The following is a 14367-nucleotide window of genomic DNA, read 5'->3' on the forward strand; positions in this document are numbered from 1 at the left end:
TATCACCATCAATAACCCGTCGGCAGCTGAAAGACGAGGAAGGAAAGTAAAAGAAAATGTAGCCAATGTTTAATTCTTTAATGTGAGAGTGTGTTACATTTGTGTTCACCTTCGTACAGTACCAGACAACAGAGCAAACCTAAACAGAACAGTGACGACAAATCTTCTTCTCTAAAGTTCTTGTGGAGTAAGAATCAAACCACGAGGTTGCACGGACACGCCGGGCGACTACAAAAGTGGTTCTCGTTTCAAAAACATATGTTGCAATACTTGAGGAAGAGAGTAAACCAGCGGCGACTTCAATATTGCACACGTCTCTTAAAACTACAAAATATACAACTACATGAACAAAAATGCTGACTGTTGCAGACCGATCATTGTAGTCAGATTTTTCTCTTTAAAAGCTGTCTCTGCTGAAGTTTTTTTATCCTTCGGACACAAAAAGCTGCTACTTGCTTCTCAGCCTTAAACTAAAAATACTGTGAATGGATGTCGATGTCTGTGCGGAGCGAGACAATTTTTTACATTTGTAAGGCCATTTAGGGTGTGTTTAAACTACTCTTTAACATCTTGGTTAGATTTTCTATTTGGAATTCTAGGTGTCATGTGGTCTATTATTTAATTTGAACTTTGAAACTGAAGTAGATTGTCAGGAGTTTTTTGAAGCTAAAAGTGAAGAGTCCACCTCAAAAATAAAATAAAAGTAATAATTTGAGTTTTCTTTTTTTTTAAAACTACTTTGATTTTAACTTATCATGTTAATTAAAAACTTGACAGCAGAAGCATCAGCATCAACAAAATAGTCAAAAGGTCAAACAAATATTTGGCAAACAGGAACAAATCTTGACACGTACCGTTTAACTAGAATGACATGCTACCGTTTTTGTTTCTTAATTCATTGTAGCTAGTTTTACTATGTTATTGAGCACAAGCTTAAATAAATGAAGACATTTTAATGAAGCCATCTTAAGTCCAAAGGCAGGTGCATTGTGGGATATGTAGTTAACCCTTACAAGCATAAGCAAAGCTAAACAAAGAGGAATGACAATTTCATGGAGAAAAGGTTTTAGAAACAAGACTAGTGGTGTAAATTAAAAGGTAAAAAAAATGGGGAGCGATAAAGGAGAAAACTTAGTGGTGTTTTAAATCAACCATGATGGCAGCACAACCTTCAAACCAAATTTCAAAACTACATTCGTCTTGCTTGTCGACCAATCAGTTGCTAGTATTTAGCAATGTGGTGCAACTCTTGTGGGAAGTGAATGGATTCGTATGAAAGGTTTAATCATCATCCGTATCACCTTCAAAGCCACGCGTCACTCACGGAACTGTCCGTCACCTACTTTTTATTTTTAGGAAACGTTCAGATCAGGTGCTGCGACTAACGGTTGAGGGTCCGTCTCACTCGGACCGTCCTGTTCCGCCTCCGTCTCTTCCTGGAGCGCTCCCTCCTCCCCGGTGTCGGGGATCCTCGGTTCGGACTGACTCTCCACTTCCTCAGCCTGGACTTCATCCTCCAGTGCCTCCTTTTCATCTGCGCAGGACATTTACACAGTAAATTCATCAGCAGGAGTTGAGAAAACAAATAATTCGGGTTATTATTCAATTATTTTAAGACTTGAAAATCAGTGACAGAGCCCAGAGGAAGTGATGAATTGATTTGGTTGAAACAGAATCAAAATAAATAAATCTATGTTTAAATAAAAGCTTAGATTTATATCATACATATTGAATTTTTAACAGTTTTGAAACGGGAAACATCTAAATAATAAAGATATAGATTGTAATAAGTTTGATGTTTAAAGATTTTTTTATACTGGTTATCTCAAATAATTTAGCATCATTTCACAGGCCAATTATTCTTGTTGAAATAAACTAAACTTTCCACAGAATGCATAGAAACAGATCCAAGATTTTACACTAATAGACAATATTACTCGTCATTAGGAGTGAATGTTATGGCTCAACCTGAAAAGGATGTCAAGTATACGTTAAGAATATCTATTAAATATTCAGACAGAAAGATTTGAATGTCATTTCATAAAGTTTACAATATATTAAATTTGTCAATAATTTCAAATGAATAACGAGGAAGATTATCGGTTATAAGGAACATCTTTCATCATTCAACAGACTTTCTTATTCATGCAGGCTTAGCCCTGATTTTCAGAGATTCCTGTGTTCTCGGTGTTATCTTAATCTTTTAGTATATATTTTTTTGAGTATTTTCTTTACGATTGTTTATGCGCTTTGTGACCCTGGTCTAGAAAAGCGCTCTATAAATATAAATTACTGACTTACTTACTTATAGCCCTTTGCTAATACTGCAAATTCGTATAAAACTCTTTAGATCAAGCATAGACTGGCCATGCAAAACAAGTTACAAATATTATTATTTATCTACAGAAAAGGCAAATGAAACAACAATAAATATTAATTAGTTGTTTAAAAGAGGAAGAAACAGAATCAAAAAGGTTTTTTCCAGAAAAAACACCAGATTGGGGTCAAAAAAGTAATTTTTTTTTATAGCAGCTAGAATTTACAACCAGCCATTTTCCCCAAGATTAAAGATCAGTGTGCAAATTTTAAAACCTCTCGGGTCGGATTGGAATCAGAAGACAGATATATCACAGAACTTTGACCCAAGTCTGGTGCAGAAAACTGATTTGATGTTGTTATAAAAAGGGCTGATTGACGGTCAGTGATTCGAGCTTGACAGAGTTATTTATTCGACCCGATTGAGCGGATCAGATCAGACAGAGCGAGGGAAGGGAGGGGTTTGCTGGGGAACCTGGGCTCTGTGGAGGTCGGTTGTGAGGGTTCTTTGGCTGGATCCTGAAACTGTGGACCAAGTTCCACGGAGCCGGAGCCTTAGCTAGAGGCAAGATCACACTGTTAAACCTAGTATCTGCGGCTCACAAACGATCATCTGCTGCTCATGTGGACCAGGTTTTGTTCAGTCCGCGGTGCTTAAGATACTTTTTCATATCATACTTTTTTTTCTATTCCAATCACAGTCACAACTACATGTCTGATAAAATCTAATTTGTCTAAAAACTCTTTTGTCCAAAATGTCTTTCCATTTGCATTACTAGATTGAGAAAACTATCTTAACTCGTGTCCTTCCTTCACTCTCTTCATAGACAAGACTCTTTTACAAACAATTTTGATCAAAAAAATGCAACAACACTTAAATTTAAAATAAGATATTGTCTCCAAGACATTAGGTGGGGATTCATTGATGTATATCAGTGTCATTTGAATGTATCATTGATTGAATTCAACATTGCAAATAAGTAAACTCTGAAATGTTGTTTTTAATAGCATTGAAAAATGTTTTTCTAATAATGGAATTCAATAATTCTATGTTAAAGGTTGAATGCTTAAAATATATATAATTATATATATATATATATATATATATATATATAGTGATTTGTTTATAAACAGGTTGAAATGCCTACTTGTTTTAATAATGTTTAAGGTTCTAGAATATTTTCCATATTAACTCTTCTAATACATTTCCTGAATGTAATGTTTTTATTTTAAGGCCTTTAGAATTCAATATAAAAGTGTTAGTATAATATTGCCACCAGAAAACTTTTTAAATTCAATTATTACATTTTTTTTTAAACATTTTTTTTTATATTTATTTAAAAAGCTCATTATGGACCCAAAATACAGAAATAATTTAAATAATAATAACAAAACGTTCAAATTCTGCCCCTTCCTCTCACTTCGTTAGCTGATTGAGAAAACTTGGACTTCCAACTACTTCATTAAACCTCCGAAACAAACTCCACCTTCAGCTAACAAGATGATGATTAGCTTAACTTTAGCCTTGAACCCATTAAAGGTCTTAATTTTTCCTCACAAGTCAATTTATACCATTCATTCTGCTAGATTCTCTCCAGATAGTCATAAATAGTCCAATTTCTTCCCCTAAACTTCATATTATTAATATGAACAAACTCAACTTCTATTACTACAAGAATTTGAGATATTATAATAAAACTTCAGAGTTCTGGATGAAGATTCCATGGTTTCAGCCTACTTTTTTAATTAAATAACTAAAAGGGTAAAGGATGAGTTAAAGGAGCGTGAGCATCGAGCTGGACTGTTGACACATCACAGGATGGTAAAGCGAGCAAAAGCATTTTCTGTGACAGACCACCATGACAACATGCAAACCAAAAAACATTTTTTTAGAAATTTGATTAACTTTTATGTGTTGACATGGTGGTGTAGCACTTACTGCGAAAGTACTGTAGAAACTCAAACCAAAAACACGTTAAAAATCAAATTCATGACCAGAAATATCGACAACATGGATAACACTTTTCATCTGTGATTTCTATTATTGTATTAAGATAATTGTGTACTTTTTTTAAAGCAACTTAAATTAAAGAAGAAAATTCACTAAAAGACACTGCAGAATGTCTGTTTTTTTATCTATGGTTAGCTATTAAGCAACAAAAATAAAAGAAGCAGATAAAAAAACTGAACAGTAATCGAAGTTCCAGGGCAAAGAAAACTGATCACAGATATATACTTAAGGATTGCCATCATGCCATTTGACAGATCGCATTACTACTCTGACTCAGAAACATCTCGAACAAATCTGTCTCGTATAAGGATTGTTTTGGTTTTGATTTATAAAAAGGAATGTAATAGTCATAGGATTATAAAATTTGGGTGTGTTTGTAATATCTAAGATCATTATTAAGATCATCTTACATTGACTGATTCATCATTACCTCCAGAAGGGGGCGCACTCTCCTCCGTGTCTGTGCCCGAGCGAGGCAACCGTTGGGGTGATCGTGAATCTGCCCGAAGACGCCTCTCGTAGCTGAACTCGGGGAGTCTCGGAGCCTGAGGTCGGGTCTTTCTGGCCGGGTTGAGGAAGAAGCAATACGCACAGCGAAATGCTGAAGAGGGAGAATTTAAAAAAAGCACTCAATTAAAAAAAAACTTGAACGCAAAAGTTACTTTCATCCGGAAAATGTGAAATGGTTGATTTGACTTACCCAGAAATTCAAACTCCTCCTTCAAAGCCATGCCGTTGTGAGAAAAGCACTGTTGGCAGACCAACGCGTATCTAAAAGAAGAGACATGTTGAGTCCATCTTTTAATTCACAAGCTAATCTCATTATTCACAAACTACCATTACATCATTCTTGATCACTGAACACAAGCAGAAGTTACCTGTTCTGAGGACCATCCCCAACCAGGTACTCAATGACTCGGTCCATAGCCCCCCGGTCTTTGGGAAGAATGGGTCTGGCAAGAGGAGGACCAGGAGGATGCAGCCCTGGAAATGACAAACAATTAATTTGAAACAATACAATACAAAACACCGACCTAGAGACACGAATATATATTATTTGTCTACATTTTAATGACCTTATCTAGAATCTACATTTAATAAACGGCATCTTTAGCTCAGCCATAAATGTCTGCAGCAGCTTCTGTAAAAAGTTAAAATGAAATGATGAAAAAACAACAGACAAGAAATGAATATCTGAGTGACTATATGGTCAGACTCAGGGGAAGTAACGCTTAATCTTGTTATTTATGGACATAGACAATATCACTACAAAATCTAATTATTTTTATTATTTTTTGCAGAAAATTGTTTTCATGTAATAATATTTGACTGAATTTAAGGTAGATAAACAACCCACCAACACCGGGAACAGGAGAGCACGGTATCGTCCTTGGTATCGCCCCCTGAAGGACAGATGCCGAAAGTGCAGATCTCTCTGGAGGTCCACCTGGAGCTGACAGACAGGAACACAGCTAAGAGAAATCCTTACAAATTTATTTTGGAAGTTTACAACATATTTTTATCAACTTAAGGTATGCGCAGTGTTTGCTATTGCATGTATTCTTACCTATAGGAGTTCTACCAGGTCCCAGAGGAGGCCGACCACCAGTCTGGGGCGTCATCGGAATACCTCGCCGCCTAATCTCTAATCGAAGAGGACAAAAGCGGTAAATAAATCGCAACATTTGAGCTTTTTCTTATCCATGTGCTTACCTTGTCCTGGTTGAGGGGTCATCTGAGGACGCGCCGGAGTCGACTCCAGCTCCTAGTCCAACCAAACATGACATAAATGTTGATCGCAGACGACAAATAACCGATGAAAATCCAAGTAAAGACTTACCGCTTTTCTCTTTGCTTCAGGATCAAAGCGTTCCAGGATTAGCTTTGCGTTTTTGTACGTCTCTTTTTCCATAACTTCCTCCAGCTAAAAACATACATAGCATTCATTATGAAAACTGATACAGTTTAATTGCATGTATTTAAATATCGGATAAGAACTATATTTGATGTCTTCCTAACAAAGCTTGTGACGTATTGTGACATAGATTTGAAATGAATATTTAATAAGAGTTTTAAGTATTATGTCCATCTCCTGTCAATTCGTGGTTCATCGGGAACGTAAAGCGATGTGCTGATGTAGCTGAAGTTTTAACGCGGCTCAATATTGATGACGGTCATGTGACACTGATTTACTGGCTTTATATATAAAGCTGGCACTGAAAAGGTGAAAAATGTCTTTGGAAATGAAAATGATGGCGTGTCGTGGTGCAGCAAGGCTTAAAAAAAAAAAAAAAAGTATGCGAATAATATTCAATATTGAGTTTGCGACTCCTCTGGGAAGGTTTGGAAATGTCCTTGAGCAAGACGTCCAATCTCTAATTACTCTTGGTGCAATTACGAGACAGCCTGAAGTTAGTAGTAAATTGAGGAAAACGTCATTTAACATTTTAGACTCGACTCACGTTAAAACGCACTTATTATATTGATAATGCATTATTGATCGTTGCTTTTCACTCAGAAAAGTCTTTTATTACAAAATGTCATTTTCTTCATACTCCCTTCACAAAGTTAGTAAAGGACATAGGAATGAAACACGGACCATGCAGACTTGGACACTTACAATCTTTCTCTTCGCCACCTTTAAATCTTCCAGTTTATCACCTAACAAAAGAGCAGAGAAGCGTCTGTCATTTTATATCCTCTTAAATCACATTTTTACCTCCATCAACGTCAGTGCTGAAACGCAACGCGCCAAACGTATTAGGAAGTTTGATTCTGCTTAAATTATGGTCGACCTGTAAATATTGTTGAACAAATAGAAGTGAAATGATACAATTTCTTGTTTCAACAGAACAATGTTTTTATGACACGATGTCTTTATTGGCATTTTTATTATGATGTTAATGCAGTGTAAAGAGGGCTATAAAATTGATGGTTTACAGCTTGTCCAGCTACAATGTCACATTAGGAATTTATGGAGGAACAAAGTTAGTTGAATCTTTTTTTAACATTAGAACTGTGATTCTAATCAAATAAAAACACATTTTTAAGATAATTTTACGTGTTCCAAATTTTATTTATTTATCCCTTATTACATTATGTGAAAATACTACTTTCAAGTTAAAAATCAGCGTTTATTAAACGTATTTTAAGTTATTTTGAATTAAAACTTTTTAAAATAGGAGAAATAAAAAGACAATTTCCCAAATTCATGTTGTGTCAATTTTCATTTGAATTAAACCTATAATTTTTAAATGATCTTTACACACTCAATAAAATCATTACATTTTCATAACATGACTAACTAAAATAAAAAGGGTATGTTTTGGTCTGAAAAAGGAGGAAAACAATGAAAAAAATAACAATATTAATTACAAAGGATGATTAAAAAATGTATTTGTAAACTAAAAATCTCTGTAGAGAGAGGTAGAAGAAGAGAAGAGAGTGAGTTCTGGTGAATTAAAGGTCTTACAATTGCTGAAAGAGCTGAAATGATGTATTAAATATAGTTTAAATGTCATCTACATTTTTATCTGCCACCTTTAAGATAAACATTTTTCTTTGATAATTTATTTACAATATAACTTTGCTTTTATCATCACTTTCTATTGTTTTTAAAATATGATTACTATTATTTGCTAATGAAATAAAATATTGTTGAAACAATCACAGCATTGGAGAAGAAAGGAAAAACAATGCATTAAAAAAAAGAAAGAAGTATAAAGGGAACTTACTATTCCTCTCAGTGCGCTTGCAAAAAAGGAAAATTAATAATTTCCTGATGAACCAGACCCTGCAGAGGAGAGAAAGGGGGGAGTTCACATTTCTCGCACCTTAAAACAGATTACAAGTAAACAAACTATAAAACTCAGAAGACAGAATAAATGTCCTCACAAAAAAAAAATATATATATAAGAAAAATATTTCTTCACTAGGGAGCAGATACTAAAACCAGATTACATTTTCACTCGATAAATGAAGAAATGTTGGTTGTAAAAAAGTTTTTTTTTAACTCACAGAACTGGATATATGAAGAAAGGCAGCGCCATGGTGATTCTCTGCAGCCATTGATCAGGCAAGTAGAGACAGTAGACGATCAGACTGGTCAACAGATAAAGTGCTGAGGAGCAGAGAATCAGCCAGCCGACCCACAACTGCATGGAAAAAAGATTATTAGAAGTAAAACAAATTAACAATCAAGAAGAATGGCATCGTCTTTAATAATTACCTTTTGGAGACGTTGATTTTTAGCTCGAAACTCTTCCAGTTCTTTAATCTCCTGGATTAAAGTAGAAAACAGACATGAGTAGTTGAAGGTTTATCTATCAAGTTTGGCCAAAAATGCGTTTTCAAAAATGATGTACAAATGAGATATTAAGTGTTTTTAACTCCTTATGTTTTTGCATGTTGTGTCAAGTAGTAAAGTAGATGAATGCATGAAAATGTAAGAATTAATGAATAATATTACATTTCTCACACATTACGTCATCTATACTGCTTTATTCTAAATATATACATTTATTTTTGGTTTTAAAAATAAAGATGGGTAAAATATTATAAAAGATGACATCCTCTTTCAAGAGAATGTGTGTTTGCCTAAAGGTTTTATTGTGGTTAGAAACTAAAAATTACAACTCAAAGATTTAAAATATATGTAATACCTTGTCGATGTTTTCCAGCTGCCCCACTGTGTCTGGCTTTGCCTGGAGAGAGAAAGAAACATAACTAAAAAAAAAACTTATTTGATAGGGATTCAAATGAAAACATCATTTATTTCACCATGAAATCCTCAGTACAGGGAAATCCACCCGCCAGCCATTGTTTATATAATAAAAGAAAACAGATGTTCATTAAATACAGTGCAATAACTCTGAGTGGTGTTTTAACGGCTCAATCTTTTTTTGCAGCTCTTTGCCTCCCATTTCTGCTCATCTGTGCTTCTGTACCTCTAAAAATAGTGACTTCACAGTTGGGCAATTAAAAACAACAAACTCCAAACACTATAAAAGTATACAGTTTTCTAACAACTACATCATGTTAAAAAATACAACAAAAATCTAATTTATATAGTTGCCATTTTTAATTTACTACATTTGTTATCCTGCTCATTTAGTGTTAGCATTTGGCAGGATCTGCTTTTATTTGTTCTGCAACCAAAATATGTCCAAACATCAGCTTTGAACGCTGCTGGAGTCAACTGTATCCTCTCATCCTCAGTCATTGCTGGACGTTGCAAAGTTCCTTTAGATGCAGAGGATGAAATGATTGCTGCCATCTAGCGGCTGGAAGTTTAATTGCAAACTAAAATTGTTTTTACTTTTTAAAACATACTTTTTAAATCATAAAATATGTTTGCAAGCCAAAAATATATATATACTGTATATATTTATATCTTCTTTTTTTTATTGATACAGTGCTGTCGAATACTGACACACAGTATCATGTAAAGGAATATCCAGATATATCGCCATAATCAATATTTTTAACAGCTCTAGTAATAAGGAAGTTAAAAAGAAAATTATAAGCTCACTCGTTGATGAAAAGTACACCCTGCTATCACATTTAAATCATAGCTAAAACAGACAAACCATCATAAATGCAATGCTAAACTAGCCTAAATGCAACTCTGAGTTAGGTGCTGATTGTGTATTTCTACTTCTCAGCACATGTGTGAAAATATACTCTCCTCAAGTACAACTTTAAACTACTCACCTTCCACTTCGAGATCACAGCTCCCATTTTGGCACTTTATTGTGTTTTTACTCTCTATTGAAACCTGTAGCAAAAACAATAATACGCAACCCCACATGTTACACAAGACTTAATTCCATACTTTACTTTTACCCTTTACACACAATTTGCATCCTTTCAGGATTTACTTGACACAAACATCTCCTTTGTTCAGGACTACAGACCCCAGTATTTAGTTTGGGCTTCTTGCATAACAAACATGAGATGTTGAGCGTAAAAACTCCTTTATTTTCTGCCTGAAAATCCAGTGCGGCTTGAAAAGTAGCATTCACTGTGCAAGTAGAAAAACTGGTAGACTTGTAGTTTTAGTTTTTTTAAGGAATTTATGTTTAACTTTTGTATTCATTCTTAGATAAGCAAATGCATCATCTTGTGGTTGTCTGCTGTACAAAACAGAATCACCATAAAAATATAGCAACTTCTCAACCGACTATTACATATCAAACTATTATTTTGTCTTCTAGGCTATGGTTGCATTCTGTAGGATACAAGGATCGTTTGGAAGTTTCCAGCTGAGGTATAGCTGGACTAAACAAATAAGTAAACAAGAGTCAGAAGAGATAAACGTATCAACTATTATCTTAAATATTTTGGTCATGACGTATCATTGTCTTGAATCTTTTAAGCAGGTATTGTAGATTTAATACTAATTAAAACTCCAAATCTATGGAATGTTTAGCACTAGTTTGAACTCTTGATTAAGACACGATTGATAATAAACAAGATTTTAATATGATTATTGTCCTTTTAGCATAAAAACACGTTGGGCGTTACAAGGAGCAACAAGATAAAATCAGATAGCTAATAAGGCTAACGTTAGCTGCTTTCATATTATCAAACCCTCATTTGTTGCTAGCTTAGTATGCTAACAATGTGTGATAGAGCGAGATTCGTGAAAAAGAACTGCTTAAATACGATTTAATTGAAGTTAAATAGATACTGACGTCGGAAAGTACTTCAAACAAATAGATGCTACCACAACAACGTGTGACGGACACGTAAAAACAGAAGACCTAGGCATTAATGTTGCGATTATAAGGAATAAAAATGAATATAACTCACATCAAAAAGTGAACATGGGTGTCAAACTAGAGCTTCATTCACTGACTCACGCTCCAGGACAACAACAACGACGAGCTACCAGTTGATGACGTATGCGGAAATTGTAGTTCTTCAGCAACCCTCACTTCTTCTTTACTAAACATGGTGGAGCTCTATCGCCCCCTGTTGGTTAAAAAGAAGTAACGGCCACACAAATAATATATCTAAATTCATTTTTTAAATATGTTTTGTTTTGTGGAATATTGTGGAGTATGACACTCTTGTTGAAAGACTGTGCATGTTACGAAGTGACAGGAATGGTTTGATAAATAAAAGCGCGAGCTCATGTGTTTATCATAATTTATTTCCTCCTGTAAGTTTAAACAAAAATAATGTAACGTAAAGTTTTTTCCTGTATTCATATCTAAGCGCTGGACCCTTTATTTTAATTGACACATTTATAATTATTTGATTTATTATTGGTTTTTATTTGTTTTCGTCAATTGATAACGTTTTTTTGTTTTATTTTTAATGTGTGTACTGAATGCATTAATGTATTTTGTATTATTGTGTAACGTTTTGTGAACTGCTGTAACTACTCAAATTTCCAATGTGGGAACAATACCCGCGTATCAAAAATATAACTTTATTTTTCTTTGTGTTTATTATAGCGTCGTTTTTTCAGTACCACTTAGTTTTTTACTCCTTTTTCGAACTGTGTGCGGTGTTTTGTTGTGTGTTTGCTTTATTTTTATTAAGTATCTAAAAATAGTTATTTATTTTACGCATGTTCGAAATACATCAATCAATAAAACATGCTAAATTCGATCTTGCTTGTGCTTTAACGATGTATATATTGTTAATGTGTGTATAAGTACATGTTTTTTTGAGCAGTGGGGAGTCACGGACGAACTTTGTCCACAAGGGGGTGACATTCACTAAAAATAGAGCCCAAATTGTATTATTTAATGATTGAAAATCCTGTTTTAATGCCTTTGAATTATTACATGTGTTATTAGATTTTGTGTTCATTAGTATCTGTAAGTCTGGTTAGTAATTGCGAATGCCAGTTAAGTGGTTTAAATGAGGTAATGAGGAGAAACGTATGACTTGTCCCCGAGTGTAAATAACGGCTTTTTTTATCGACAGAAATCTTCACTGCTTCAGTTTCACTTAGGTGAGTTTCTCATATAAATATGGCCTACGGGTTTCACACGGGCAGCTCCTCAGACTCACACTGTTTCTCCGGCTATCATATTCTTCCCAAGTGAAACGAGAGAGTGGAATGGCGGTGTGATATTCAGAAGCTTTTCACTAAACTCCCAGCTGAGCTGTTTCGGATTAGGCAGCAGCAGAGATGTGGCCTTCAACTTTAATGGCTACAGCTTCCTCCACAGGCTCAAGAGTTATGGCTCTAATAAAACTCTTTCACATTTCGATCCCTCTCTCTCTCCCATCTCTTGCTATTCGCTCTCTCTCTCTCTCTCTCTCTCTTTCTCTCTATCTCACACACACACACACACACACACGCACCCACCCACAATCACGCACACACACCTCCACATACACACACACACACAGTTTTCTGTTTCTTGCGTGCACTGATAATTCATTCCTGAAGCCCCTGACCTTCACCATCACTAAACAAGCTTCAACTGGACTATTCAAATGAACCCTCAAAAGAGTGTGGTGACACCCCGAAATATCTCCCTCCACCACTCTTCTCATGCATGTCCAATAAAACACGAATATACCTCCCGTGTGGGTTTCATATCATTAACTAGAATAGATAACATGTAAATGAAACCATTTGCATTCCGACTCTGAAACACGCAGGAGGATTATTATTATTGCGCATGCGCACGTCGAGACTGGTTGATTGACACTCATTTACAAATTTCGACAAAATGCTCTCAAACATTAACACCAGGCATTCTTATCATATAAAAGCAAATATAATCAGCTTCACATAAAAATTGTTTATAAAAAACATACTTTTATATTTTCGCTAAACACACACGTTTGAACGCCAAGTACTGTAATGCCACTACACAAAGACACACAAAGGAGCGATTATAACAAATATTATAAAACATATAAAATAATGTCAATATAAAAATGACACTTGTATTACAAATAAAAAATCCGTATGATAATGTAAAAAAGAAAGAAGGGTCAGTGAAAGAAAAAACACACACCAATCCACCAATTGTATTAAAAAAGTGACATATTTATTGAGTAAGAGTTTTAGTTCAACCATTTATACGTTTAAATATTGTCTTAAAACATTTTATTTTTAATTCAATTGTATTACTGTTTAATATTTTTTATTCTAATAGTTCTTGTTTTTACCGCGTAGCCCTTTGAGATCAATTTGTGTAAAGTGTTCAACATTTTTTAGGATTATTATTTACATTCATGCACGTAAAAAAACATACAAATAAATACAACAAGAAATCAAAGAGACACAATAGGCAAACACTGACATACAGCCCGCAAACGACTACACAAGCATGCAACGAGCCAAAAGAAATACATTAAATAAAAGACTACACACCAATACGCACGACACACTGCTACACAATATATGATACGAAATGAATACAAATTTGCACCTGAATACACAAAAATGGGCAAATACACAACTTGAAAAGCGGACACACAAACACGCGGAAGAAAAACGAGTGCGTTTTCGCAAAAATAGCAAACAAACACAAAGCAAAACACACATACTTTAACTTACTATAGAAACACAAATTGTTTTTTATTCATGCAGCAAACGATGCATTACAATAAATATAAAAATAGACTGCATTTTAGAAAAACCTACTACATTTATGTAATTTTATTTCTATTCAAATGAACAAATAGACTCATATTTTAACTTTTTTAGCCTTAAAAAATAAGTGAGAATTAATTCCGCTCATTAGACTTTGGTTGCTGCTGGAGGTTTACTTCCCACCATTTGTCCGGTCACTTTAGTGGCTGCACACTTGGAAACACATGGCTGGAACTTTAGGGGGGCAGTGACCGTTAATTGGACTTGGCAGTCAGTGGGGGAGAGTCCAAAAACAAGAGGCACCTGTTTTCAGGACCAACGTTGACGCAGACGGTGACTTGGCATTTTTCTTCTATTCTGCCACCAAATGCGGTGAGTGACACTTTCAACTTTCTATTTAATAAATGCAACGCAATAATACAACCAGCGGTGGTTCAAAACACGTGTTTTATGCATCAATAGACTTCTT

At 34.6% G+C, this 14367-nt stretch overlaps 1 protein-coding gene across 2 annotated transcripts; it reads right to left on the reverse strand.

Annotated features, from left to right (window-relative positions):
- Positions 1 to 63: 63 nt before the first annotated feature.
- On the reverse strand, positions 64 to 11237 carry lnpk (lunapark, ER junction formation factor). Of its 2 annotated transcripts, XM_087802274.1 has the most exons (16): positions 11141 to 11237; positions 10040 to 10103; positions 8989 to 9030; positions 8556 to 8606; positions 8345 to 8481; positions 8062 to 8120; positions 6948 to 6988; positions 6168 to 6251; positions 6041 to 6092; positions 5895 to 5972; positions 5685 to 5780; positions 5206 to 5311; positions 5028 to 5098; positions 4758 to 4928; positions 2792 to 2875; positions 64 to 1534 (listed from the first exon to the last, which is right to left on the reverse strand). In XM_087802274.1, exons 2-16 carry the CDS (start codon positions 10064 to 10066, stop codon positions 1353 to 1355), a joined length of 1281 nt encoding a protein of 426 aa, XP_087658400.1. In that variant the 5' UTR covers positions 10067 to 10103; positions 11141 to 11237; the 3' UTR covers positions 64 to 1352. The 2 variants fall into 2 exon arrangements, with proteins under 2 accessions (XP_087658400.1, XP_087658401.1); XM_087802275.1 differs by lacking the exon at positions 2792 to 2875.
- Positions 11238 to 14367: the final 3130 nt, after the last annotated feature.

Source organism: Callionymus lyra, chromosome 11 (assembly GCF_982586985.1).
Source record: "Callionymus lyra chromosome 11, fCalLyr1.hap1.1, whole genome shotgun sequence".
Taxonomy (NCBI): Eukaryota; Metazoa; Chordata; class Actinopteri; order Syngnathiformes; family Callionymidae; genus Callionymus; species Callionymus lyra.

What these genes read in the sequence shown, in the direction of transcription:
- lnpk (XM_087802274.1), bottom strand. Translation starts at nt 10,066, where the DNA reads ATGGGAGCTGTGATCTCGAAGTGGAAG. An exon ending in AGGTGGCGAAGAGAAAGATT is followed by an intron (nt 6,252 to 6,947) that starts GTAAGTGTCCAA and finishes GTATGTTTTTAG; the next exon opens with CTGGAGGAAGTTATGGAAAA. An exon ending in GAGTGCGCCCCCTTCTGGAG is followed by an intron (nt 2,876 to 4,757) that starts GTAATGATGAAT and finishes TCTTGCCTCTAG; the next exon opens with CTAAGGCTCCGGCTCCGTGG.